Source organism: Candoia aspera, chromosome 1 (assembly GCF_035149785.1).
Source record: "Candoia aspera isolate rCanAsp1 chromosome 1, rCanAsp1.hap2, whole genome shotgun sequence".
NCBI classification, from domain to species: domain Eukaryota; kingdom Metazoa; phylum Chordata; class Lepidosauria; order Squamata; family Boidae; genus Candoia; species Candoia aspera.
The window spans coordinates 14426572-14454032 of record NC_086153.1 but is presented as its reverse complement, the minus strand read 5'-3'; the positions used below and the strand labels follow the sequence as shown (position 1 = coordinate 14454032).

General features: G+C 42.2%; 2 protein-coding genes across 4 annotated transcripts in view; one reads left to right on the top strand and one right to left on the bottom strand.

Annotated features, from left to right (window-relative positions):
* LOC134493327 (neuferricin) overlaps positions 1-11528 on the top strand; it is a 33127-nt gene extending 21599 nt beyond the window's left edge. The window contains exon 5 of the mRNA XM_063297814.1: positions 11389-11528. The gene's annotated coding sequence lies outside the window, so the exon portion shown is untranslated. The remainder of the gene's footprint in view (positions 1-11388) is intronic.
* Positions 1-27461, bottom strand: part of ANKFY1 (ankyrin repeat and FYVE domain containing 1) — a 70137-nt gene that overhangs the window by 10624 nt on the left and 32052 nt on the right. For all 3 annotated transcript variants that reach the window (XR_010067575.1, XM_063297754.1, XM_063297767.1), the window contains exons 8-21: positions 23222-23426; positions 22017-22085; positions 21416-21615; positions 21203-21300; positions 20039-20264; positions 17664-17762; positions 13375-13528; positions 10756-10924; positions 9050-9168; positions 7259-7415; positions 5478-5678; positions 4357-4533; positions 2269-2416; positions 12-102 (exon numbers count right to left, since the gene is read on the bottom strand). Coding sequence is in view for 2 of the 3 variants with exons in the window: in XM_063297754.1 (XP_063153824.1) it covers positions 12-102; positions 2269-2416; positions 4357-4533; positions 5478-5678; positions 7259-7415; positions 9050-9168; positions 10756-10924; positions 13375-13528; positions 17664-17762; positions 20039-20264; positions 21203-21300; positions 21416-21615; positions 22017-22085; positions 23222-23426 (2113 nt within the window). In the remaining variant the exon portion in view is untranslated. The remainder of the gene's footprint in view (positions 1-11; positions 103-2268; positions 2417-4356; positions 4534-5477; positions 5679-7258; positions 7416-9049; positions 9169-10755; positions 10925-13374; positions 13529-17663; positions 17763-20038; positions 20265-21202; positions 21301-21415; positions 21616-22016; positions 22086-23221; positions 23427-27461) is intronic.

Here is a 27461-nt window from a genome sequence, read left to right as displayed (position 1 = left end):
GTTCCTCTTACCTGGCATTAATGGCTTCTGCATCTATATTACACTCTGTCAGGAGGACACGAATGTTTGACAGACGCCCTTGCATGACTGCCAGGTGGAGAGCTGTATTTTGATAAAGAGGAGAAAGCAACCATGATTCAAACAGAACATAAAGGAAGATCTGTGCTTGATTTTCTCTGCCACTTAAAAGCAAACTTTATATTCAGTATTGTTAATATTGTTGCTATCTATTTAATATGCAAATTTATAAGTCCACCCATCTTGCATCAACCCTGTTACACAATCTCTTCTGAAGAATAAACAGCAAATGCTGGTAATTTAGAGTCAATTCAAACTCTAAGAATTGGCAAATACCATATAATATGTATGTGGTTCCAAGCAAAGCTGTTTTTGTAAATGAACTGTTGTGAGGTCAATAATTCTAATTTTGTCAGCTGTTCCGATTTTTCCATTATCTTGCTCCCAGTGTTCTCATAATTATGACCGTTTTACTCCATAATCTTTGTATTTCAATTCTTAAGACTCAATATTTCACAGTTATTTTCCACCTCACACTAGGTGACCTTGGGCCGGTCCCTCCCTCTCAGCCCAACTCACCTCACAGGGTGGTGGTTGTTGTGGGGAAAATAAGAGGAGGAAGGAGTATTAGGTTTGTTCCCCACCTTGAGTTATTTATAAAAATAATAAAGGCGGGATAGAAGATAGATAGATAGATAGAATGGTAGTAAGTCAAGGACAACGTGTATTATCATTATCGGCTGTTGTTCTCCTTAGCATTTGTCGGTTGCAGAATCTACTTCGTTTTTGCACTGTGCTCACCTAGTCCTTAAAGTTAAGCTATCAGTGCATCATGCAACAAGGAGTTTTGTTTTTCAGCTGGTTTGTCCCAGAGCTTCATGCTGGTTAGGGTTGGAAGGGAGTGACTGCCAGGGTCACCCAACTGGTTTTCATGCGTAATGGAGAACTAGAACCTGGGTCTTCCCACTCCTAGTCCGGCACCTAAGCCCTCATTCTTACTATGAACAGTACTATTTTTATTAATACTGAATAGTTCATTTAAAATGAGGATTAAAGTGCAACATTTGGTCAACTGCAGTGGCACAGAAAACTGGATTCTGTAACATGGTCACATTTTACAAACTGGAATGATTATCTTTTTGCTCCATCTTTCCCTGCGTGCTTTGTGCTCCAATGAACATTTATTCCATTTCTGCTCTTCACAGGGAAGAGGCAAAGAGCTTTGTGGGGCAGAAACTGCAGCGTAAGTTACTTCCCATCAGCAGAGACAGGAAACATTTTTCCTTGGGGGTTTCTTTTCGCCAGCCTACAAGGGGTACAGAAGCACAGTGGTAAGGTTGAGATCTTCCTTCTTTATTGCTGTTTGAGGGGGAATATAAAGAAACAGTGCTAGCAAAGCTTTTTGGTCACCAGATTTCAGAGTGGCTATATGGCTGCAAAATATGGCTCAGGGGCTGCAAAGCCGTACACCACAGGTCATTCCCCCTGTCTTAAAGCAATACAAGCGTTAGATGATAAGTTTCACTGCAGTTGGCCATACCAGCTTGGAATCCTGAAAGATGGACTCAGATGCATCTGCAAGGTGGCACACTGGGAAAGCCTAATTAGAAAAAGACAGCCAGCTCAGGCTATTAAGCATCATATGCATTAAGCCCCGCCTACCCCAACTGAGAGAACACTAGCAAGAATGCTGAAAAGGGCCCTGAAGCAGAACCAGGAGCCCAGAGAAGCAGGAGCTTGCAAGGGAATCAAGATGGCTTCTCAAGCCAAGGAAGTACAGGTAGTCCTTGCTTAATGACCAATTGTTTAGTGACAGTGCTGAAAAAACGACTTACAACTGGTTCTCACGCTTACGACCACTGCAGCATCCCCATGGTCACGTAATCACGATTTGGATGCTTGGCAACCGGTTCGCAGTTACAACCATCACAGCATCTTGCAGATTGCCATTTTCGACCTCCCCAGCTGGCTTCCAGCAAGCCAAATCAATGGGGAACTGTGTGATTTGTTTAACAACCACGTGGTTTACTTAATGATCACAGTGATTCACTTAACAACTGCTGCAAAAAAGGTCATAAAATCAGGTTAAATTTGTTTAATGACTGCTTCGCTTAGCAACCAAAATTCTGCTCCCAATTGTGGTTGTTAAGTGAGGAGTACCTGTACTCTGCTAAAGCTTCAGAAAAACTGAGAGGGGAGTGAACCTGAGTAGCGCAGAAACTTCTGAACCTTGGAGTTCAAAAGACATACCGTTGTTTTTGTTTTCATCCATGGCAGCAAAGTCAATGCCATTCTCCAAAAGGACTGAGCAGATTGTGGGCAAGTCTTGCTGGGCTGCGAGATGGAGGGCAGTCTGGCGGTGCTTGTTCAGCTCATTGACCCTGGCACCTGCAAGCAGCTATGGGGAAGGGAACACACAGAGAAAGCATACTGTATTTATGTTCGATATTATATTTGTATTTAGTTATGGTATTGTCATGCTTTTATCTCTGTTGTAAACCGCCCAGAGTCCCCCTTTGGGCGGAGGCAAAACAAACAAACAAACAAACAAACAAACAAACAAACAAAGGGATTGTTTAACACTGCCTGTTCCAGTGGCAGTAAGATGTAAGGCAGAAGACTGCCTGGAAGAAAAACCATCTACTCCATTATTAATAATTCAATACCTTGTTTACTGTTAATAAGATACCAAGGCTGGCTGGAGCACATTAAAGGAATCAAAAGCTCCCATCACAGTCAACAGTGAGAACTGTTCTGGAATCATGACAAATTGAAGCAATTTGGCACAACAGCCTCTCTTAATTTTACATGGTTTTAAATTTTAAAAAAGACCCTCTTTCAAGTCAAGTTTGACTCCAGATGACTTCAAGGACATGTCAATGCAGTTTTCTTAGCAACAGAAGAAGTGGTTTGTTATTCCATTCATCTGAGATGCATTGCTACTTTCTACAGCTTTGGGATTTGCTTTGGTCTCCCACCCAAATTCAGACCCAGTTCACTTTCAGGTACAGGCAACGCCAACCAGGTGCTGCAAGCTGCTGGGATGATTTCAAAATTAAAAGCCATACCGGTAACTTTGAAGGAAAACACTGTTTCCATTTCGTAGCAGCCGCGTCTTAGGCAGGTGCTTCTGTATGACAGAAAAAAATGGTCGGGGAGAGGCCTTTTCTAGCAGTTGCCACCTGCAAGCCAGTTGATGGCTTCGTGAAGATGTCCGTGTAGCTTTCTTGGCGACCACACAGAAATGGTTTGCCCTTTTTTCCGGGAGGTGCTATAGTTCAGTGCTTTCCTGGTGATCTCACATCCAAGGACTAATCAGATTCTGAAGTCAGCCAATACTGGCTAGCTGCTCGGTTCATAATAGATTTCTGAAGTGCACCAGGCAGATCTTATGGACTACAAAAACTGAGTGGGGGAATTATATTGGAATGTGGGAATGACCTTGGAAGACAGGGGGAAGAGACGCCGCCTAGGGAACGATCAGATAAAAGGCGGAGGAGCCCGCAACTGGGTAATGGACAGAGAAAGACACTTAGGAAGGACCCGCCCTAACTTGGCAGGCAATAAAAAGGGATGGCAGGAGATTTGTACTTTCCAACTTGCAAGGTTCTGTTACTGTAGCCTAACAGTAAAGTAGAATTAGCTCATCTGGTCATGTTTCCTGTTTGGTTTACCTGGGAGGACTGACATCTATCTTGCAAGTCGGAAAGTACAAATCTCCTGCCATCCCTTTTCAATGCCTGCCAAGTAAGGGCAGATCCTTCCTAAGTGTCTTTCTCTGTCCAGGCTCCTTCCCCTTTTATCTGATCATTCCCTAGGCAGCATCTCTCCCCACCCGCCCACCCGTCCTCCAAGGTCATTCTCACATTCCATTACATCGATAAACATGGCCCACCAGGTACCACCTCTGCAGTAAAACTACCTTGCCCAGTTGGGCCAGCAATCAGGTCAGATGGGAAAAAAGGATGGAATAATCCCAATTTATCAGCACCAAGTTAAAGAACAGCACTGTAAAGCAAGCCAAGACTAAAAGAGACTTGCAAGACAGAGGCAAGCACCCAAGACCTGCAAAGATCCACATTTGTGTCCATAGTTTGCTCACTTGAAGCTACATGCAGGGATCAGGTCAACAGCAAAAGATTTTCCTGAGCCATTGTAGAAAAGTTTCTGCTCTTCTGTCTAATCTGCAGTAGTTTAAATTTAGAAAATGGTTAATAGTCTGCTATTGTCTGCTGTTTGTCTTCTTCCTTCAAAAATGTCCTGAAGCCAAAAAAAAAAAGCCTCTTTTTTCCCTCCCCATCGCAACTTGAAGAATGCTGTAAAGTTTGCACCACATACCAGGTTGCGCACAATAATTTCAGAGCCAGCTTGCACAGCAAGATGCAATGGTGTTAGCTTGGAGGTATCCTGGACTCTGGAATTCACATCTGCTTGGACGCTGATCAGGAAGAGTACACTCTCAATGTCCGAATTCTGAACAGCCAGATGGAGGAAATTCCGACCTTTATTGTCCACCTAGCCAAACAAAATACTGTTTTAAGTCAACCAAAATAAGTTAATCCTTCTGCAGACATGATTACCCGAGCTATGAAGGATAATGCTTCTGGGGTGGCTTCGCACAGCTGGGCTGGGGCAGTTGCAGTTTCGTGCTGTGCTGCAGCTCAGGGGCTTCTTGCAGCCCCAGAGCTGCACGGTTCTGGGTCTGCTTGCCACCTTGCCAGGCAGGGTGCTGGGCAGCCAAAAGGGCAGAGGTTGGGGGGGGAAGATAGGCAGGTGGGGGGAGTTGAAGGCAGCCGCTTACCTAACTGAGGTTCGGGGCAGGGAGGGACCAAGCCTGGAATGGTTTGGACTGGGGTGGGTGCTTGGCTAATGACTGGTAAAATTCACTTAACGACAGCAAGGGAAATTGCCATCGCTAAGCAGTGCAGTCACATGACATCTTGCTTTATGACCGCACTGCTTAGCAATGGAAAGTCCAGTCCAAATTACCATCATTAAGCGAGGACTACCTGTATACCATTTACTCAGAACATCTGAGAAAATTAGTTGTTTTTAACAATAGCCCTTCTACTGAACAACAGTTAATTAAGCACTTTTAGGGAAAAAAGACTGAGATTTGCAACAGTTGAGGTACCCTGTATTTCAGCTTGCTTTAAGCACCCCTGCAGATAGACCAAATCACTTAGCAAACCCAGAAAACTACCACTTCAGCAAAGGATGGAATTCTTGTTTCTTGTAACAGCTGATTTCAAAACCAAAGTGACGGCCGAGTGTTTTATGGTCAAAGAACACAAAAGAATTTCACCCAGTTTTTTTTTTCCTAAATGAGTCACTTGCCTACATACTGAATACTTTCTAGCCATGAAACTAACACGGCATATCGATGGAAGCCAGCGGTGTCTCTGCAAAGGGTGGCCTGCACAAGAGTGTTTAATACAGAGCATTTGGACCCCCTCTACCTGCTCAGCAGCTCCAGGCTCCCGCTTGAGGATTGCTTCTGCTGCCTTGTTGTTTTTATACGTCATAGCACACGCAAAAGGGGTGGCGCCCTGCCGGTCCCTTAAGTTGAGCTGGATGGCAGAATGCGAGATCATCATCTGGATAATGACGTTGTGCTGATTGATAATGGCAACATGGATTGGGGTTTTCCCTTCCACATCCTGCAAAAACGGTTTAGTCAGTGGTGCAAAATAAATACCCAGTGCCCACAGGATCTGCCTTGGGGACAAAATGGCTAGATTTTGCTAGGAATATCAGCAAAGCACAGAGTAACAGATCAAGTACAGAGGCTTTGAATATGATAGGACAGGGGTGGGCAACTTGAGGTCCTGAACCCATTTGGACCCCACTCCCCAAAGCCCTTTCAAAATAGACCTACTGGAAACTGATCACAGGGTTACTGCTGTTTTGAGGTGGGAAAAACATCAACACTGCCATGTAAGTCCTAAAAGAGACTTAACACCATTTTCAAAGTGCTAAAACAAAAGAACAACATTCTCTCCTAAAATCCAAGGAAAAGTAGTAGACAGGCCTAGTGTCATGAGTACTGATGGTGAGCAGGAGGGGGCCCCTATCCAGGGGGGAAAACGCATGCGTAGTACTGAGGAGTTAAGCAGCCATTCAAAGAGACACAGATCAGACCCGCCTTAACTTTTGGGGTTTATCTGTCTGGGTTTTTCCCACGCTTCTTCAGTTTGTTAGGATTTTCTGTCTAATGTAGCAGTAATAAAACACTAGAGACCTATTCCTTGTCTCAGCGTGGTTCCTGACTGTTAGGACACCTAGCTTTATTTGCACATGCAGCACCACCGTGCCCATCGTGCTCCAATTTCCCACCCAATTCAGCCTCTATCTGGAATCAAACCCAACTCCATACTTCTTATGTAGCTTGAAACATACAATCACACACCAATAATGTAACAGCGACTGTGGTCTGTAAGTGTGGTATTTATTCTAAAATAATTATGCATCAGAGGAGGGACACGTGTCCAAAAATGGTGCAAAGAGCTCCAAGTGAGTGGGACAAATTAGTCAATTTAACCTGTAGCCTCACCTAATCTAAAGAACAGAAAGGATTTGAGCTGGCTTTCAACTGAAGGACAGACCTTATATGCAAGCTAGGATGGGTTCACAGGAAAGGATGGACTTCTTAACAAAAATGATAAACCAGAGTACCGGTAGTCCTCACTTAACTATCACAACAGGGACTGGAATTTTGGTTGCTAAGCAATGTGGTCGTTAAGCGAGGCACCCCGTGACCAGACCCAATTTTACGATCATTGTTGCAGCGGTCATAAAGCAAGCCACCGTGGTTGTAAAGCGAATCATGATGGCTGTAAAGAGAATCGATTGTTTCCAATTGATTTTTTGAGTCGGAAGCCGGCTGGGAACATCGCAAATTGTGATCATGTGACTGCAGGACACTGCAAAAGGTCATAAATGCAAGCCGGTTGCCAAGTGCCTGAATCACGATCATGTGACCGCGGGGGGTGGTGTGACGGTCGTAACTTCGAGAACAGGTTGTAAATAACTTTTTAAAGCCCCATTGTATCTCTGAACTGTCATTAAACAAATGGTTGTTAAGCGAGGACTACCTGTACAATGTAGAGCTAGAACGTTTTCATATCAACGGTCCACAAGGAAAGGTTTAAAGAGCAGAGGCACAGAAATCAGTATGCCAGCAGTGAAGAAAACAGGGCTGCCAGCAGACAGCTGAAGTGTTGCAACTTCCCTCTCATACCTGTGCATTTACATTGGCGCCAAACTCCAGAAGGCATTGGACTGTTTCTTCAAGTCCCCAGCAAGCTGCCAAGTGCAGTGGTGTCTGTCTATCATGAGCCTCCTCATCACCCTCTCCATTGGCACCTGGCTGCCTTGGGCTGTTCACATCACAGCCACTGGGAAGAAAGTAGCATTAAAAGATCAGCCTGAGCCATTCAAACTTCCAGAGACAGGAGCATAAGAAAAATGGAACTTGCCTCATACGGACGAGAGTTAAAATGCTACCCACTAGTCCTCAAATGGGAAGAAAACTATGTAAAATTTCTTACCCCTGCTAGTGACCCCTATCCTGCCACTGCACCACACCAGCAAACGATAGTGTCTTATTTAGAAAGTACAGTGATCTTTATGGACAGAGATGGGCTTCCTATCCTTCCAACCAAACATTACCAGCTATCAGAACTTCCACCAGCAGCTCTCCTTAACTGGGGCAGGGCCACAGCCGGGGGAGGGGTGAATTCTGACAGACAGCTGGACCATCTGTTTCAGCACAAGTGCTTTGTGCAGGTGCATTCAAAGGGAATCTGACTATCAGGTAAGATGCTTCATTTGGCTTGAGTTTAGCATTATTCCAGAATAGTGCTAAACCTGTGTCCAAAAACACAACCGATCAACCAATCACCATGTTCCCTTTGAACATGGGTTTAACGCTATTTCAGAAAAGCACTAAAGCCATATTTAAAAATAGCCTGAACAACAGCTGATGGGCATTGGGAGAGCTGTGCTGTGAAACAGCAGTGAGAGAGAGTTGGCTTTCTCTCTCCTAATGTACTGTATAGCCTACTCTCCTGCAGTACTACTAGTCATACACAGTTCAGGCTGATCCAGGCTTCCAATCTGGGGATCTGCTCAACTACCTGGCAGATAACAGGAAGAGAGCTGTCTGAAAGAATCGGATTCTCCCACTGCCAAAGCAGAATGGCCCCGCAAAACAGTGCCCACACCAGTCTAAAGTGGCCAATATGTGCCAAGCTGATGCTCTGGGGATAACTGACTGTGCCAATAGAATGGTAGGTGAAGCAGGTCAGAAATATCCACAGTAATACCTGTGTTGGAATTAAAAGAGAAAAACAATGTTTCTATAATATCAGCGCAGTTAAGGATGTTTTAATACTGCCTTGGATGTGAGCTGGGGCTCAGAAGAAGGCAACACCATGAGGACTCACAGAAGAAAGAATTTGCCAGGGCAATTTTGGGCTATGGTAAGATGCAATTGAGGGAAGGCTCAAAGTCACCAGCTGTTTGACTAACTCAGGGTTCTCCTTACTGCCTGGTAGGGGATTCTGTGGTTTGGGGCAAGCTTTTCTCCAGCTGTACGTGAAGAATCCAAAAACTGAATCTGGGACCCTATAGAGAGAGTTTGTATAATAGGTTCAATGAGGTCCATTAAGGATGGCTGCATTTATATGATAAACAAAAGTTGTTTAATCTTAACTTTAGTTATTTTGCAGCGCAGTGCATTTGGACAGCTTATTGATCAATGCATTGTGTGCAGCAAGGAACTGGTTTAAGTATCTGTGCAGACCTAGCCTATTAATGCATCAGGCTTCTGTCTCTGTCCTACAGCCTTTTCTCAAGAAAGGAAGCTACGTTTGACTTCAAAGAACAGCAAATGGTGGCTTGCCAATAAAAAGATTGGTTAACTGAGCAGGAACACTGAAGTTTCAGTTTATCCACAAAGTATTGATCAAAACAGCTTCCACAGCCCATAAAATGTTGAAAATCTTTGGACCACAGGCTTTTTTCTGACCTGCGGATCAAGAAGCAGGCAATCTGTTCATTGTTCTCATCAATGGCTCGGTGCAGCAGTGTCTGTAAACAGCCACTTGGTCCTGGGCCCCAGCAAGTTGCATCACAGCCATGCCTTACCTGCAGACAAGAGGTAGAGAGACTTATATATGCCACTCAATATATGAAAATCAGACTTTAAAAAAACTTTTAAACATGGAGAACTGGCCTCTGGAATCAAAAATAGGCATCTTTATACCATGATCTGCCTTTCTTATGTATATATAGACTAAGAGTATGTGGACTGTTCAACCTGCAAAATTGCATTTATTTATTTGCTCTCTTAAGATATTTAAGATTGTAACATTTGTTCTTGACTTTATCAGCCTGCCCTTGCTAGCATAATATATGGATTACAGTGTTAATTTTCTGCTGTATTATTACTTTTTTCTTAGAATACATTATTATTTGAACATGCTGCACTTTTAAAAAAAACAGACTTCAATCCATAAATACATCCTATCAAAAATACTAATAAGCTAGAAGGGGTGGAGAGGGGGAAGAAAGCATAACAAATCAAGCCGACTCACTATGAGCTCACATTTATATATTTGGAACAAGTAATATTTACCACCTCAGCTAGAAGAAGTGAAAACTATTTTCAAGCTGCAATTGAGCACATAACAGGAAGGTACAAAACTTAACTATCTGGAAAATGGAACATCTTGGCCTCTCCCAGAACTTTTCCTCAAATGCGCTGATCTGACTAGAAGCAGTTTCTTATTTTCCAGAAGTGAAAATTCCAGAATAATCTGCAAGCCACTCCTGTTTTAGAATAATCACTTCCAGGAAAAAAACAAACTGCACCCAATCCCATGGCTGGATCAGTAAGTTCTTGGAGAAAATCAGATCATTCTGAGGACTGTTGAATGTTCTATCACTGGACTATAGAGGTTTGCATACAACTACACAGTAATAGAGCATCATGCAGTAAGGAAGGAAAAAAAAAACAATTTTAACAATTCAATTTATTCTGACTTTTTCCTGGGTATTTAACACTAATTTTTCAGATTTTTTTCCTGGGGTCCCCCCACTACTACCAAGTTTCTTTTTGCAGCATCTCTGGGTTTTATTATCTGCACTCTCTGCATGTATTGCCTAAAAATGTAATACTGCATGGAGTTGCATTAAAATAGACACAACTCAATTTAAACACTTCAAGTCAAGTCAAGGGGAATACCTACTCTCACTTCATGAGGCAATTGACTGCGGTGTTGAATTTCCCTTAGTGGAATCTGCAATTGTGTTTCCTAAGCTTATTATTCCCTGTCCTGCAATCTGAGACAAAACAGAAGCTTTCTTTTAAATGACATCTCTTCTGATACTTGAAGAGTGCCATCATATCCCACCTCAATCTTCTCTTTTCAAAGTGAAACATAAAACTGAATGTAAGTCGTTCCCTCCATCTCTCATCGGATTTAGTTCTGGATCACCTGATTGTCTTTGTTATGCTTCTGAAAACCTGTTTCAGTCTCTCTGAAACCATCTTAAAGGACAATGTGCAGAACTGGACATAATATTCAAAGTGGGACCAGTGCAGAATGGAATGGAACGACTTCTTCCTGTGATTTGGAAACTACTTCTACTGAAGCAACTTAAATTTGTATTAGCCCCTTCTGTAGCTATGACCCATGGTTGACACATATTCAAATTATAATTCCCTCTTACCAGCGTTGAAGCAATATCTTCCAGATTATTTTCAAGAGCAAGCCAGAGGGGAGGGTTCCCTTTCTCATCCGGCACAGACATGTCTGCTCCTCTTGTGCAGATTGCATCAACTACCAATGGCAGCTGGTTTTTGATAGCTAGCTGGAGAGCTGTCTCACCATCCTGAGTCCTGCAATAAAGCCAATGTGAAGTCTATCAGTAGATCTTTGCATCTGGCAAGGGAATCATTACTACTCAATACTTCATTAATATAATCACCATTCCACACCTTAATGGGCTTTCCCTCTGGGATCACAGACAAGAGTCCATCAAAAGATACAGCAGAACTGTACTTGCAGTGACACAGAAGGGGGAAATTATTGCACAGATGAAGAGCAACCACATTAAATATAATTTAAATTATATTAAATAAAGTGGGGAGGTGTGCTGGACCTACTCTTTAATTAGACCCTATCCTCTTATTGGGACGTGGCTCTCAAATGCCTTTCAAACACCCTGTAAATACTTTGCCCTTAAAACAGTGGCAGACCCCATCAAAGAGCATGTAATGATTTCTTCTCCTTTTCTCAAAAGCAGTATAGAAGCTAAACATTAAGTTCTCTATGTTTTTATTATTATTATTATTTCAACTAGGTAGATTGGAACATGCATGGAGAACCACAGTATCTTTGCTATTCTTGAAAATGAAGGTTCGCTGGTCCATCTGCCCACACTAACTGCCTCACAAAGCATGAGTCATCCTCCAAGATTTCATACATGCTCCTGCCCACCCACCTCCTACTACCCAAGGCCTTTTCAACTGACAATGCCAGGTGGTTGAAATTGGAGCCAACAAGATAGAGAAGTCAGACAGGCCAGGCTTTATCTTAACTGTCATGCAAAAAGTGGGGTTGAGGGAGCTTCTTTTACTTGTTCCTCTCAAAGTAATAACAGCGGTATAAAATAGCATCATTTTGTGCCTGCTGTTCTTTTTCTCTTTACATTAAAAGTTGTGTCTTACATACTCTCTTCTGCATTGGCATTAAGAACAATGAAGCAACCCTGAAACAAACAAGGGTTGATAGTTACTAAAAAAAAGCATAAATTGTTCAATACTGGGTCAAGAACAATATTGTTCATGTACCATGTTACTTCATAATATGGGGTTTGAATTTGCCTTAACATTAATGTGCATTATAGTTTAGTGTGCAAACCAGGACACTCTGACTTCCTCAACAAACTTCAGTTAAAACATTAGTACCTAGGTGGGCAACCTGTAGGTCTTAAGCCCTTTTTTGTGCCTGACTTAGAGCCCTTCCCTTCCCCCAAGATCACAAGCTGCCTATCAGGTTTCTCTCAATCAGCTGGGCTGGAAACACACAAGCAAACAAAAACCCAGATACTCAAGTATACAAGAAATTCTGATAAGTAGATTTAAGAAATGTTAAAAAACCATTGTGAAAGAGTTTTACTAATTCTGTATTTTATACTGAAATCACAGTTAAAAATCCTTGTATCGCTTGCCTGAGAAAGGCAACAAGCTACACCCCCTCGGTTTAGGTTGGGAGACCTGGATTCCTGGTCCTGATCTCAGGCTGTTTATCTCTGACCATGTGAGAACTTGCTCTCAATAATGCATACTTTCCCACAATTTTTAGTGGGAAACAAAAGAAATAGTGAATAATCGATCGGACTAACTTAATACATTTAAGTACTTTTTAAAACAAAACAAAACAAAACAAAACAAAACAAAACAAAACAAAACAAAACAAAACAAAACAAAACAAAACAAAACAAAACAAAACAAAACAAAACAAAACAAAACACAAAACATTTCCTGCCAAAAAAAACCCTCTTTCTGGAATATCCTGGCCTTGTTTACTTGTGTAGTATTACTACCCCAGCCACTGAATCCCTCAATACAAACGAAAAATGCATCCACAGCTACAAAAAGGGCACTCACCCTTGGCTTACTCTAATATAAGCAGTGACAATACATCCTTTACTATAAAGGACAGTCCTTTATTTCAGGAAGCTGTCCTTTAGATTAATTTAATTTAATTATTTATTATCTTCGTTTTGCTCTTGAATCTTCCTTTGTAAAGCAAAGTTATCAACATAAACATTTTTTTTATCCTAATGAACCTCTTTCAGATTTGTCCTTTTTCAGGTTTGTCCTTTATTTTTTCCAAGAAAATATGGTTACTGTAACTTCTATAAGAAATAGTCATTTTAAAATCATTATATAGAACAGTTGTACTTCTGTCCTCACAATTCCTTTTATATGGAAAAGCAAGCTTTACCTCAATGAGAGTGACAAAGAGTCATGAGTTTTGTTTCAAACAACTGTATGTGCAGGTCTGTGTGAATTACGTTTACAGCAGATTCAAATATTACAACATAAGATTACTTCTAAAAAATGAGCCCCTCCCAGATTGACTCAACTTCCAGGGCATGGAGAGGGCCAAAAGACTCAAGGCAGCTATGAGAAGCTGTCTGACATTTAACTGGCGGACAATGAATATAGCAAAATGGGTTCTTGGGCTGGTTCCCCTCAGATGCTTGGAGCCTAACAACTGAAGTCAGAACGCCTACCAAGAGTTACGTACAAATACAGAAATAATACCAGACTGTTATTACCTGACACTGATATCAGCTTGATGCTCTAGGAGGAACAGGGCACTCTTGCTGTCCTGTCTCTGTATTGCCATGTGGAGCAGAGTTTGCCCGTCTGACATTGTGTCATTGATGGAGGCTCCAGATCCCAGGAGCTGAGCTGCGATTGTGTGCATGCCTGATAAGAAAAGGGGCAAGGTATTCATTTATGCCTTCAGAAAAGGATCATTACCTTGTCGTGGTGCTGGAGCTTGAGCACCTCAATGATGCCATGAGCTAAACCGTGAAGGGCCACCCAAGACGGGAAGGTCGTGACAGAGAGGTCAGACTAAATGCGATCCCTGGGGAAGGTAATGGCAACCCACCCCAGTATTCTTGCCGTGAAAACTAAATGGATCAGTACAACCAGAGATATGTCGGTATACTATCGGAAGATGAGACCCCCAGGTCGGAAGATGGTCAAAATGCTACTGGGGAGGAACGGAGGATGAGTTCAACTAGCCCCAGACGTGATGACGCAGCTAGCTCAAAGCCGAAAGGACAGCTAGCGTCCGACGGTGCTGCTGGTGAAAGGCGAATCCGATGTTCTAAGGATCAACACACCATTGGAACCTGGAATGTAAGATCTATGAGCCAGGGCAAATTGGATGTGGTTATTGGTGAGATGTCAAGATTAAAGATAGACTTTCTGGGTGTCAGTGAACTGAAATGGACTGGAATGGGCCACTTCACATCAAATGACCACCAGATCTACTACTATGGACAAGAGAACCACAGAAGAAATGGAGTAGCCTTCATAATTAATAGTAAAGTGGCTAAAGCAGTGCTTGGATACAATCCAAAAAACGATAGAATGATCTCAATTCGAATTCAGGGCAAGCCATATAACATCACAGTGATCCAAATATACGCCCCAACCACAGATGCTGAAGAAGCTGACGTAGAGCGGTTCTATGAGGATCTGCAGCACCTACTGAACAACAGACCTAAAAGAGATGTTATTTTCATCACAGGAGACTGGAATGCTAAGGTGGGCAGTCAAATGACACCTGGAATTACAGGTAAGCATGGCCTGGGAGAACAAAACGAAGCAGGACATAGGCTGATAGAATTTTGCCAAGACAACTCAATGTGCATAACTAACACTCTCTTCTAGCAACCTAAGAGACGGCTTTATACATGGACTTCACCAGATGGACAACACCGAAATCAGATGGACTACATCCTTTGCAGCCAAAGGTGGCGGACATCTATACAGTCGGTAAAAACAACACCTGGAGTTGCCTGTAGTTCAGATCACGAACTTCTTATTGCACAATTTAGGATCAGACTAAAGAGATTAGGGAAGACCCACAGATCAGCTAGATAGGAGCTCACTAATATTCCTAAGGAATATGCAGTGGAGGTGAAGAATAGATTTAAGGGACTGGACTTAGTAGATAGGGTCCCAGAAGAACTCTGGACAGAAGTTGGCAGCATTGTTCAGGAGGCGGCAACAAAATACATCCCGAAGAAAGAGAAAACCAAGAAGGCAAAATGGCTGTCTGCTGAGACACTAGAAGTAGCCCAAGAAAGAAGGAAAGCAAAAGGCAACAGTGATAGCGGGAGATATGCCCAATTAAATGCAAAATTCCAGAGGTTAGCCAGAAGAGATAAGGAATTGTTTTTAAACAAGCAATGTGCTGAAGTGGAAGAAGACAATAGAACAGGAAGGACAAGAGACCTCTTCCAGAAAATTAGAAACATCGGAGGTAAATTCCAGGCAAAAATGGGTATGATCAAAAACAAAGATGGCAAGGACCTAACAGAAGAAGAAGAGATCAAGAAAATGTGGCAAGAATATACAGAAGACCTGTATAGGAAGGATAACAATATCGGGGATAGCTTTGACGGTGTGGTCAGTAAGGTAGAGCCAGACATCCTGAAGAGTGAGGTTGAGTGGGCCTTAAGAAGCATTGCTGATAACAAGGCAGCAGGAGGCGATGGCATCCCAGCACAAACTGTTCAAAATCTTGCGACATGATGCTGTCAAGGTAATGCATGCTATATGCCAGCAAATTTGGAAAACACAAGAATGGCCATCAGACTGGAAAAAATCAACTTATATCCCCATACCAAAAAAGGGAAACACTAAAGAATGTTCAAACTATCGAACAGTGGCACTCATTTCACATGCCAGTAAGGTAATGCTCAAGATCCTGCAAGGTAGACTTCAGCAATTCATGGAGCGAGAATTGCCAGATGCACAAGCTGGGTTTAGAAAAGGCAGAGGAACTAGGGACCAAATTGCCAATATCCGCTGCATAATGGAAAAAGCCAGGGAGTTTCAGAAAAACATCTATTTCTGTTTTATTGACTATTCTAAAGCCTTTGACTGTGTGGACCATAACAAAGTGTGGCAAGTTCTTAGTGGTATGGGGATACCAAGTCATCTTGTCTGCCTCCTGAAGAATCTGTATAACGACCAAGTAGCAACAGTAAGAACAGACCACGGAACAACGGACTGGTTTAAGATTGGGAAAGGAGTACGGCAGGGCTGTATACTCTCACCCTACCTATTCAACTTGTACGCAGAACACATCATGCGACATGCTGGGCTTGAGGAATCCAAGGCTGGAGATAAAATCGCTGGAAGAAACGTTAACAATCTCAGATATGCAGATGATACCACTTTGATGGCTGAAAGTGAAGAGGAACTGAGGAGCCTTATGATGAAGGTGAAAGAAGAAAGTGCAAAAGCTGGCTTGCAGCTAAACCTCAGAAAAACCAAGATGATGGCAACCAGCTTGATTGATAACTGGCAAATAGAGGGAGAAAATGTAGAAGCAGTGAAAGACTTTGTATTTCGATGTGCGAAGATTACTGCAGATGCTGACTGCAGTCAGGAAATCAGAAGACGCTTAATCCTTGGAAGAAGAGCAATGACAAATCTTGATAAAATAGTTAAGAGCAGAGACATCACACTGACAACAAAGGTCTGCATAGTTAAAGCAATGGTGTTCCCTGTAGTAACATATGACTGCGAGAGCTGGACCATAAGGAAGGCTGAGAGAAGGAAGATCGATGCTTTTGAACTGTGGTATTGGAGGAAAGTTCTGAGAGTGCCTTGGACTGCAAGAAGATCAAACCAGTCCATCCTCCAGGAAATCAAGCCAGACTGCTCACTTGAGGGAATGATATTAAAGGCAAAACTGAAATACTTTGGCCACATAATGAGAAGACAGGACACCCTGGAGAAGATGCTGATGCTAGGGAGAGTGGAGGGCAAAAGGAAGAGGGGGCGACCAAGGGCAAGGTGGATGGATGATATTCTCGAGGTGACGGACTCATCCCTGGGGGAGCTGGGGGTGTTGACGACCGACAGGAAGCTCTGGCGTGGGCTGGTCCATGAAGTCACGAAGAGTCGGAAGCGACTAAACGAATAAACAACAAATTCATTTATGCTATTTTTCATCCTGTTCCTTTCTTCTAAGGTCAACTTAAGATAGCTTCCCAGTCCAGGTTTTCAATAAAATATATTTTATTGAAATATAGGTTCTAAAATATATTTATCAACCTGTTAATAATTTCATTATTTTTCATTCAGTCAACAGAAAGCCCAGCACCCTCCAGATGTTTAGGGATATACAATGCTAGATTTTGTGTATTCAAGCTCAGCATATCTGGATGATGCAAAATTAGCAAAGATTATTCTGCACCTAAGGCCTAGGAGTACATATGTCCCCTGATGGCCATGGAATGCCTCTGGAATGCTTCCAAAAGTTGCCACTCAACTGTAATTTTTAAGGAAGTGTTAGGGGAAAATTATTATATTTATGTAATACAATCATGAACTGTATTTAATTGAAATTTAAATGAAATTTAAATGAAACCAATTTCTTAAATGTCTTAGCAGCATCCTATTTTTGGCCCTGACCTCATCTGCTTTTTAGGATGTATCCCTACCCACAAGTGTACTCCTTGGCTTGCAAAAACTTACAACTTCAGGGAACACACTATTAAAGAAGTGCTGAGCTGCTACCCATAAAGAATAAAGGGTGGTTAATCATAGGAAACAACTAAATCTCCTCTGTATTTGAAAACAGAATAAAAAATATCAGGTTGGACAAAGGTAAGTGCTTTAAACTCCCATTAATTTCAACTGAGAGAGTAAAGAAGTGAAGTCTCTGTGAATCTTTTGAAAGGATTTTTAAAAGAATTAGTTTTGTCTGGATTATATCCTTAATTTTTTAAAAAATGCTTTCTTTTATTTTGCAAAATAAAGCCTCCTCAACATATATGTATCTGTCCATCACACTTGTTTCAATCTTTACCTGTCCACAATGCTAATCCCAGCACAGTTTGATCTCTAGAGTCCTTGAGACTGAAATCTGGAATGATTTGCAAGTTGTTGCTGGCATGAAGAGCATTAGCTAAAAAATAAAAAGTAAAAAATCAGGTTTTCTTTTAATATGCTAATTTAACAATCTAAAATATGTTGAGACTACAATTCCAAAAACTCTTAGCCAACATCAATAGTATCCTTCCCCAACCTGAGATCTTCCAGATATATTAGTCTTTAATTTTCATAATCTGTGACTCAACTATCATAAAGGTCATACTTATCTAGTCCCCTGAAGGGAGGAGATGGACAGGGACAAATTGGATGGATGGATGGATGGATGGATGGATGGATGGATGGATGGATGGATGGATACATACATACATACATACATACATACATACATACATACAGGTTGAGAATTCTGGGCTTTGCAATACCAACCTATCTGGATGGAGCCAGGCTGGGAAGGGCTACAATAAGATAATTTTTGCTTTAAATGATCAGATTGAGACATACTGCTTTTCTAACACTGGCTTCCATTTTATTTTAACAACTGGGAATTCTATAGCTGATCCCTTGGGTAGGATCCACAGTCTGGAGAAGAGCAAATGCCTAAGGTTCTAGGGTCAGTGCCACACATCTTTAATTTAAAAGGGTCAAATAGCAAACAGTAAGAAGAACCCTTTCCCTGAGATCCTGAAGAGTATCTACAGGGCTGGATGGATAAATCAGAGGTCCAACTCTGCATACAGTAGTTAGAAATCTTAATATGTTTCAGTCAAAGGTGTTTTGATTTTTTTAAAATGCACTAAATCAAAATATAATAGCAAATATTGAATTCTTTTCAACTTGTCCAGGTTGCTTAAAGGAAGCTACCCAATTAAGAGGGATGTGCACGCTTCAAAAACAATCTGGAAGAGGTGCTTCAGGCCTCACACAAGCCCAGTGCCTCTCTGCTGTTGGTTAAAGCAGCCTGACTTCTTTCAAATTTCTGCATGAGCCTACAAAAACATTCAGGCAAAGCAGCCTGAAAAAAAGTCAGGCTATTTTAACAAGCATCAAAGAGAGGCTGTGCTCATGTGAAGTTCAAAGCACTTCTACTGAACTGTTCTCAAAAAGTACACAGCCCTACGAATGAACCATTTTTAAAATGTTCAGGAGGAGTAGTCAACTCACTGTATCCCTCAATTCTTTCCAGGAACTGGAAAAAAGGGAAACAGGAAGGCAGGGCAACTCACATGCTTCAGGGAAACCTAATACAGGTAGTCCTCACTTAACAACCACAATTGGGATTAGAATTTTGGTTGCTAAGCAAAGCAGATATTAAGTGAATCCAACCCAATTTTACTACCTTCTTTGTGGCAGTTGTTAAGCAAATCACATGGTCATTAAGCAAATCATGCGGTTCCCATGCTGGCTGGGAAGGTAAAAAATGGCAATCGCAGGACCGCAGAACGCTGTGACCATTGTAAATGTGAACCAGTTGCCAAGTGCCCAAATTGTGATCACGTGATTGTGGGGATGCTGTGATGGTCATAAGTGTGAGGAATGGTTGTAAGTTGGTTTTTCCAGCACCACTATAAATCTAAACTGTCACTAAACAAATGGTCATTAAGCAAGGACTACTGCTACTTCATTAATGCCCCTTTCCCAAGCTCCTCCTTCATGAACATGCATGCTTCTCCATACCACAATTAGAGCAAGTTTGTAATTCTTGGATGTAGAGATGGCTTTCCTCTTAAATATTACCCTCCCTTAAATGGGCTCTTCCTCTACACTAGAGGTAAGTAACATGGCCCAAGAACAGTCGTTGTCCCCGGGTCCCTCTTGGGGGGACTCTGGAGCCTCTTGCAACTTTATTTTAACACACTGTAAGCCCAAATTGTAAGCCCAAGAAAACATCATGAAAGCGCCGTCCCCCCAAAGGGTCAGACATGACTTGGTATTTGCACAGGGGACCTTTCACAAGCCCAAATTAGATTTGCACAGTAAAAGTTCTGGCACAAGATATAACCCCTTCCCACAAAACCACCCAGAAATACTAACTCCACCACTTGTGCAATGCCACGCCAACTACATTGTCCTACCTCTATGATCTTTTCCCTCCACAGAAAAGCATTACGGACACCCCCTCAACCATAAAGGTTTTTCACCTCTGCTCTAGACCAGGTTGTTACAGATCTTTTAGGGCCCCAGAACTCTCTCCCTTACACAGACCACAAGCATAAACTCCCAGCCTCCCTTCTCAGATTTCTCCTCTTGGCTCTTCTTTAAATCTCAAGTAAATCTTTTCCAGGTGAGCCTTTTCCTACTCCTTGGTCTTATTCATTCTACTCTGACGCTTTCCAGTGAGCAACAACTTACCTTTTTGCTCCAGGATGACAGATACCACATCTGGGTGGTTATAGGCTATTGCCATATGAAGAGGCATTTGCAAACTAACACTGTCTGCAGTGCCAGCCATGACAGCCCCCTTCTGGGCAGGTGCTGCTTTCTCTGTCTGGATATTTGGGTTGGCTCCCTGTTGCAGCAACTCAGCTGCAAGATTGGCTAGACCGTGCTGGCAGGCGGTGTGCAGTGGCGTTTCACCCTTGAATAGAAGAAGAGTGGAGGAAATGTAAGGCATCTTTTTCAAGAGAAAAAGCTCCTGAAAAAGGCTTTCCAGAGCTACGTAGCCCAGTCCTCAAGAATCATGTGCTGACATGAACTTAGTTCTCACTGAGCTGATCCAATCTGTGTCCGGGCCAGATTGCTTCTGAATGCAAATGTGAGTTGGCCTTCTATCCCACCCTCCCCTAATCCTCCCCCCAAAAACACTACCATGCTGGGCTTTACACCAGAAAAAGAGAAGTGATTATATTCCTGTCAGCTGCCTTGGATTCTCAGTGGCCAGTTAAAGGCAGCCACTCTATCATACTGCATAAGAAACAGAAAGGAATCAAACAAGGCTACGTGAATGGTTTTAATCGCACCTGGTCATAACTTAAAAAACAGTAATTTATGGATTTGTGTCTAAGCTTGTTTTTTCCTCCTCCCCCTTCTTCCCGTGTGCCATATCTTTTAGAGCATAAATCTTAGGGCAGGCATTATTTTTGCTATTCCCATCAGGATGCCATTCAAGGAACCTTGCTGATGAACAACAAGAATCACACGGGTCAGCAAGTTACTAAGTAAATACATAAAATTGCCCCGGATGGTCTCAAATACAGTCTGGTGGCTCAGAAAATGCATTGCCCAGATGGCAAGATAGATTTTTCAGCAGCTTTGTAGTTAAACCAATTCAATAATTAAGTGCTCGGCTCTTTTGATATCACCAAGCTTGCTGACTACAAGGTTTGAATGAGGATGAAATCAAGGCATATTACCTACCCTCTAACAATACCTTCTACCCTTACATTTTGCAATAAGAGCTTTCTGTGTTAATGATCTATCTCCCATGACACAGTGCAAAAGAAGCCCCGCTGAGAACTACTTCAGGACAGATCAACCGCAATCTTTTGAATTCAATATTCCTTTCTCCAGACCTACCCATTTATTCCTATGATTAACTGTGGCCCCATGTGTGGCTAGGAAGAGCGCCGCAGCTTCTTTTTCAGCCCCCGCAGCTCTCTGTAGCAAGCAGCTTCCTAAAAGCAACCGCCAACATGCAGACAAAATTAGAGCAGTAAGTACAAATTCAGCCACCCATCCCTTGTTAAAGCCTCACTCTTAATTTCTTGCCAGCCTCACCCTCCCTCTCACCTGTCACTGTATCTGGAGCATCAGTATTGCTCCCTCGTTGGATGAGCCTGGCGGCAAAGCTGTTCTCATCAAAGGAATTGCCATTCTCCACTGGAACGTCCTCAAAGGGGTTGACAGATGGGTCGGAAGACATGGTAATATACTGAATCGCAAGCCATAGGGCGGTACTTCCTTCATGGTCCTTCAGTTCCAGATCAAGTCTAGGAAGAACCACAGCATCTTACTTTCCATTCTTCTGGAGGTAAGGCTTTGTTCCAACATAGTAAAAATCAGGCCCTTCTCCTGTTGGGGGGTTCCCTGAATCTCACCTATTTACTGGACTGGGCTTTCAACAGCTACGTTTTGCATTCTCTGCCTTCCAGAGAAAGTAATTAGAGTAAATGGATATATAACTTTTAGGACCGAGGAATATCCGGCAAAATTTATAAGGTTTATAAGATCAACATTTATTACAATTTCTGATAAATGCAAGTAACTCTTCCAGGCTATAACCTAATGTAACAAATGGTTCATAAGGACATTATTTAAAAATACCAATCCAACAGACAAACCCTCCCCAACTGACATATTGTCCATATTTTGTTGGCTTCCACAAACTTACTGTTTGCACTGCAGCAGCTGACTGAATACTTGGTCATTTCTCACAACAATAGATGAGTGCAATGGAGTTCTAAGGGAGGAAGGGAGGAAAAGTTATTTCAAATGCCAGGTAATAAGAGCAATCTTCCATAATTTGGAAGCCCCCCACACACACACCTGGAGAGAGAACATAGGGACTCCTCCTTCACTTGGCTCTAATGGCTTCAGTTTGTTTATATCCTGACTACTTAAAAAAATGACTCTCACCAAATATCGTCAAGAACACAGGCAATTGGCTTTAGGTTTATCTTCCAACAAGATTCTTCTTCAGTATCACTTCAGCATTTGAAGAGCTGCCCATTTTTATTAACAGGTTAGCTGAGCTCTTACATTTTTAACTCATGGAACCTCCTTCTGAGAGATTCTTAGCCATCATCATCTGACACCCAAGTAGCTTCTCCTTATCCAATGGCCACAGTCAAATCATGTATTGTGTACTGTGCTATCTTTAAGCAATGGAATAAGTTATTATGTAAGGTCATGAGACACCTTATGAACAAGGTACAATTGTAGGTACAACCCCCTACAATGACCTAAGCAATCTTTAACAAATTGTATCTAATCTCCTCTTGGGGTCTCTCCCCAAAATTCTTTGTGGATGTTTAAATGGTAAATATAAAGCTATACTAGATATTAATATCTAGTTGGTTTTCTGGCTGGTTTTCCTTCAGTTCCAGATGAGGTCTAAGAAGAACAGCATATTATGATGAAAAGCATACACAGCCACCATGTTAGAATTAAGGGTTTGTTCCAAGGCAGTGAAAATCAAGCCTTTCTTTTCTTGGGGTTCAGTTCAACATAGAGCAAATGCCTTTGCAAATAAAACGTCCCAAGTTCAATTCCCAGCACCTCCCAACTTACATCTGGCAAAGATCACTGCCCAAAGAACTTGGGATCCTCTCTGAATGAGAACCACAAAACAGTGAGCTACATGGATTCATTAATTGATATTCTATAACAGCCTTCAGCTATCTGAATGGAGAAGACAACTACAGATATGTGGACTCCAATTCCCATTATTTCTCTGCAACATGGTGAATGTTGAGAATTCTGGGCTTTAGTACATACTTCTGGAGGATGTTGAGGTTGGGGAAAGCTTCATATGTTCAAATCAACATCATGAGTAACAGTAGCAAGTACAAAAACAGCAGGCTACCCAATAGTCACCTTCCTTGACTGTCCTGCATGTTGGGATTGGCTCCTGCCTTTAGGAGGGACTCCGCAATCTGGGCCATCTCCGACATTACATCTGGTTTGTGCTTCTTGGGGTTATAGGATGCCACAAGGTGTAGTGGAGTCTCTTGATCTCCCAGTGTTGCAGCATTTACCCGGGCACCATTTTTAATCAGGAAATTAGCAGCAAATTTATCTCCTTTTGAGTAGGGAAAAAAATGATGACGAATATCTCAACATGTGGAGTAAAGGTCGGCTTCTCTCCCCACGCCCCGTCAACTTTCACCCATATTAAGAACCTAGTCCTGAAAATCATTAATCCTAATGCCTCAAAGCCTAGCAGTTTCTCTTTCTGATCATCCAGATTAAGCACACAGTGGTTCAGAAGACTTTTCTGCAGACTAAGGAATTTGCTAGGTACATATGTATCCCCTAATAAAGGAAAGCTCTTCCACAAGACTCACATTAAAAAAATATTCCTGTATAAAAACATATCCCAGTGTTACAAAAAAAAAGAATAAATAGTCCTGATCATTGGAAGGCCCTCAAAACAGACCTTTTAGACTGAAAGGGAGATTGATGGATAATACTTTAGGCTTCTTAGAACTGTGTCCTGGGTCACACATTATGCCACAGTAGAACTATCCAACATTTCAGTGATCAGGAGATGCCTTCAATAATCACAGTTAAATTTATGCTAAGCTTATGTTAGAGATTATGTTGCATGTTTCCTGCTGCAAAATGATAGGAGATAATGTTGCCAATTTTCAGCAATCAATGTCATCAAAATATGACAGGATGGTTGAAGAGATATGAAGACTTACCCCTACAGTAAGCAATAGTTTTTCAACCAAGTTTTACTGACTATTCTACAACTTGCTGGGCACATTGAACCAAAAACCAAATAAGCCAATTTATAGTTTAGCCATAACCCAGACTATGTGTGAACACTGTAGTAAAGGCAGGTTAACTCAGCAAGAGCCTGACTACAGATTTACGATCATGGTGCCAGCTCTGTCTACTATAAAAGCTGAAAGAGACAGAAATCACACACACACACACACACACACACACACACACACGGAAAGAGGAACTGCTGGATGTATCTCTGAATCCACTGTTACCTTTTCTCCCTTTTAGCAACTAAATTTTCCTAGATGCTGGTGGTGGGACAGCAGAGAAAAAAACAGCAGCATTATTTATTTATTTAATTTATATTTTCAAATTTCATCACCACCCATCTCACTCAAAGAGCGATTCTGAGCAGTTTACAATAAAACTAAAAATATACAGATTAAAATACAATAAAAACAGTACTTCTAAAAAATAAATATAAATATAAAATACAGATGTAAATGTAGAATATAAAATTCAAGATGGAGATATTAAAAGTTCTTAATTTAAATTCATAAATTCACAGGGGCCTCTTTAGGGCGCTAACATCCCCGGGATTGATTACCCCTCCTCCCACCCCAAGTGAGATGGCAGAGCCAGGTCTTTACCCCTTTCTGGAAGGCCAGGAGGGTGAGGGCCTGCGTCATGTCTGGTTATTATACAGGACAAGACCAACAGTAGAGGTCACAAAGCAGCCAACATTGACAATTCTCCCTTGTTTGTTTACATACTATTTCTTCTGTCCCTTACAGCTTTCTCAGCCTGCCAGAGGGGGAATCTTCCAAACTGGCAGAACACCAGACCGATGTGTAAAACATAAGCAAACTCTCAAAACAGGCCTTCCTACAAGGTTTTAATGGATCATGGCTAGGAGGCTCTGGGCTAGAGAGCCTGCTAGATGGAGACAACTGGGAGCCAGGAATAGAAGCAGAAGAATGTTTTAAGAGGGAAAAAAAGCAAAAGATGTCTGCAGGTTTTCAGTTTTCACTCATCCACAGCTTAGTGAACAAGTACTACAGGAGGCAACACTAGAAATGGCTGTCCAGAATAAGCAGCTCAGGAAGGGCGGGGGGCATATTTCTACCATGAATCAGGTACAGTCTGTGCAAGTTCTCCAAACAGCAACCATCCTTGGCCTGGCCAAGAAAAGACTGGGGAAAACAGAGCAAGGGAACGGCAACTGCATGTAGACTCTGAGGACTTGGTATGTGCTGAGTTCCCAAGCAAACCCTCACCCCCCTCTTTTTCTTGTGGCCCTCAGAGCTGCCCATAAAGAGAAATGAACAGTGTGGTTACCCTTCATTTGAGCAGGAAGCACAAAAAAGTTGTAGTAATCACCGTGAAAAATAAACAAGACTGCCCCCAAGAACTGGAGAAAAAAAATCTCTCATTTATATACAAAAACCCAAATTAGCCTTGCCCCTGCATCTTACTCCCTCTGTTCAGTGTGGACCGTGGCCACCAAACGGTTGCCCACTGATACTTTAGGACAGCGTTTCTCAACCTTGGTGACTGGAAGTTGTGTGGACTTCAACTCCCAGAATTCCTCAGCCAGCCATGGCTGGCTGGGGAATTCTGGGAGTTGAAGTCCACACATCTTCCAGTCACCAAGGTTGAGAAACACTGCTTTAGGACCACAAAGAGATCCAAGGGAAGCATACAATGGGAAGCTGCTTCTGGAGCCTCAGTAGAGTAAGAAAAGAAGCTCATCCACGCAGCTGCCGGAGGGAAGGGCAAAGGGATCTTGTTCCCAGCTGCCTGAAGCTCCACAGTTTCAAACTCCAGCATGATATCTCAGCCAAAAATCCTACCCCACTGATGAGGAGCACAAACTGTGGTGAACTGCTAACCCAAAATGAAGCAGCACCCAATGCAGACTACATCTGATGATTAAGATATATACACTCCTAATCTGCAAATATTTTTGTACTCTACATCAGAATAGAGAAGGGCACCTTTTTTTTTAGGTGGGAGCACGCTTTATTTTTTTTGGCTTCTGAAGGTCGGTGAGGGAGGTATGACGGTGGTGCAATTATGTCAATGAAAAGGACACTGTAAGATTTTTCAGCCCTTGGGGTTGTGAACCAAATAGTACATTGATTCTACTGGCAGCCTAAAACGCCTCTTTTAGAGCTTTCTGAAATAAAAAATAAAAATAGTGGAAACAGCACTGCCAACAATGGACACTTTGCTGCTGACACTTGACAGCACTTCATAGTGGGCACCCAGCCTGTGGCTTGCCTGCCTGTGATTTATATACTTTTCATTTTCTATAGGCATTTAGCTCAGGGGCAGAGCAGAAGATGCTTCCCCACTGCCAGAGAACGATGTAACTCAGGATGTTCCTGCTCTGTTCTTTTGCTCTCTGGGCATCAGTGTCATGGCAACCAATTCCTATCTGACCATACCAGTCCTCAAGACAATCTTCCTCTTGCACACTAAAAACTTAGAATATACAAACACAACACACATTGTGCAAGGCTCCTGGGAGGTGTTGGTTTGGTTTTTTGTTTGTTTTAAGAAACACCAGCTTAATAAAGTGCAATACAATATCTAGCATTAGCCCAGGGACTCTGTCATGGTCATAATAAGAGACTTTAAATTAGAGAAACACAGAGCAAGCTTTCCCAGCTACAGTACAGGGACAGTTATAGAGGCCCTCCCTGTGTTGGAGTTAACTGTCCAGAAATACGTACAATTCTGCGTGCAAAACAATGGACAACAAAGGTCCATTGGAGAACAGACACAGCAGGAACAAGAGGGAAAGTGACAAGAAGAGTACTTATGCTGGCCACTTTTCCTACAAATGAACATCAGGTTTGGGGAGGTGGAAAGAAAGAGCAGAACATGCAAATCTTTGGCTTGATGGCACTGTAGTCATGAAACCCATTCCCTTCCTCATTCTTCACTGTTCCCCACCAGCAGAGGGACCTTGTCCCCGTCTCTAAAACATGGCATAGAGATCAAGGACAACCCTCTGGACTCCATCCCAGGTTAGCTAAATCTTTCACATAGTTGTGAAAGGGTAGTTGGATCAATTCAAGTCCAGGCTTGAGGACAGATGGCCCCTACCACTGTGTTGGGTTTCCAAGGGTTCCTAAGCATTCTCCAAAGCTCCAGGCTCAAGAGCATGGTTGGCAACTTTAAGTCAGAGGTACACAATCTGAGGCCCTGGACACACATACACATATCCCCAAAGCCTACAAAAGTTGTTGTCGAAGTGCTATTTCTAATTATATCAAGGAGAGAAATGAGTCAGTATCAGAGCAGCAATCATATTAAATATATTCAATTTAATGTAAACTGCATAAAAATTAGTTATATTGAATCAGAATTAATT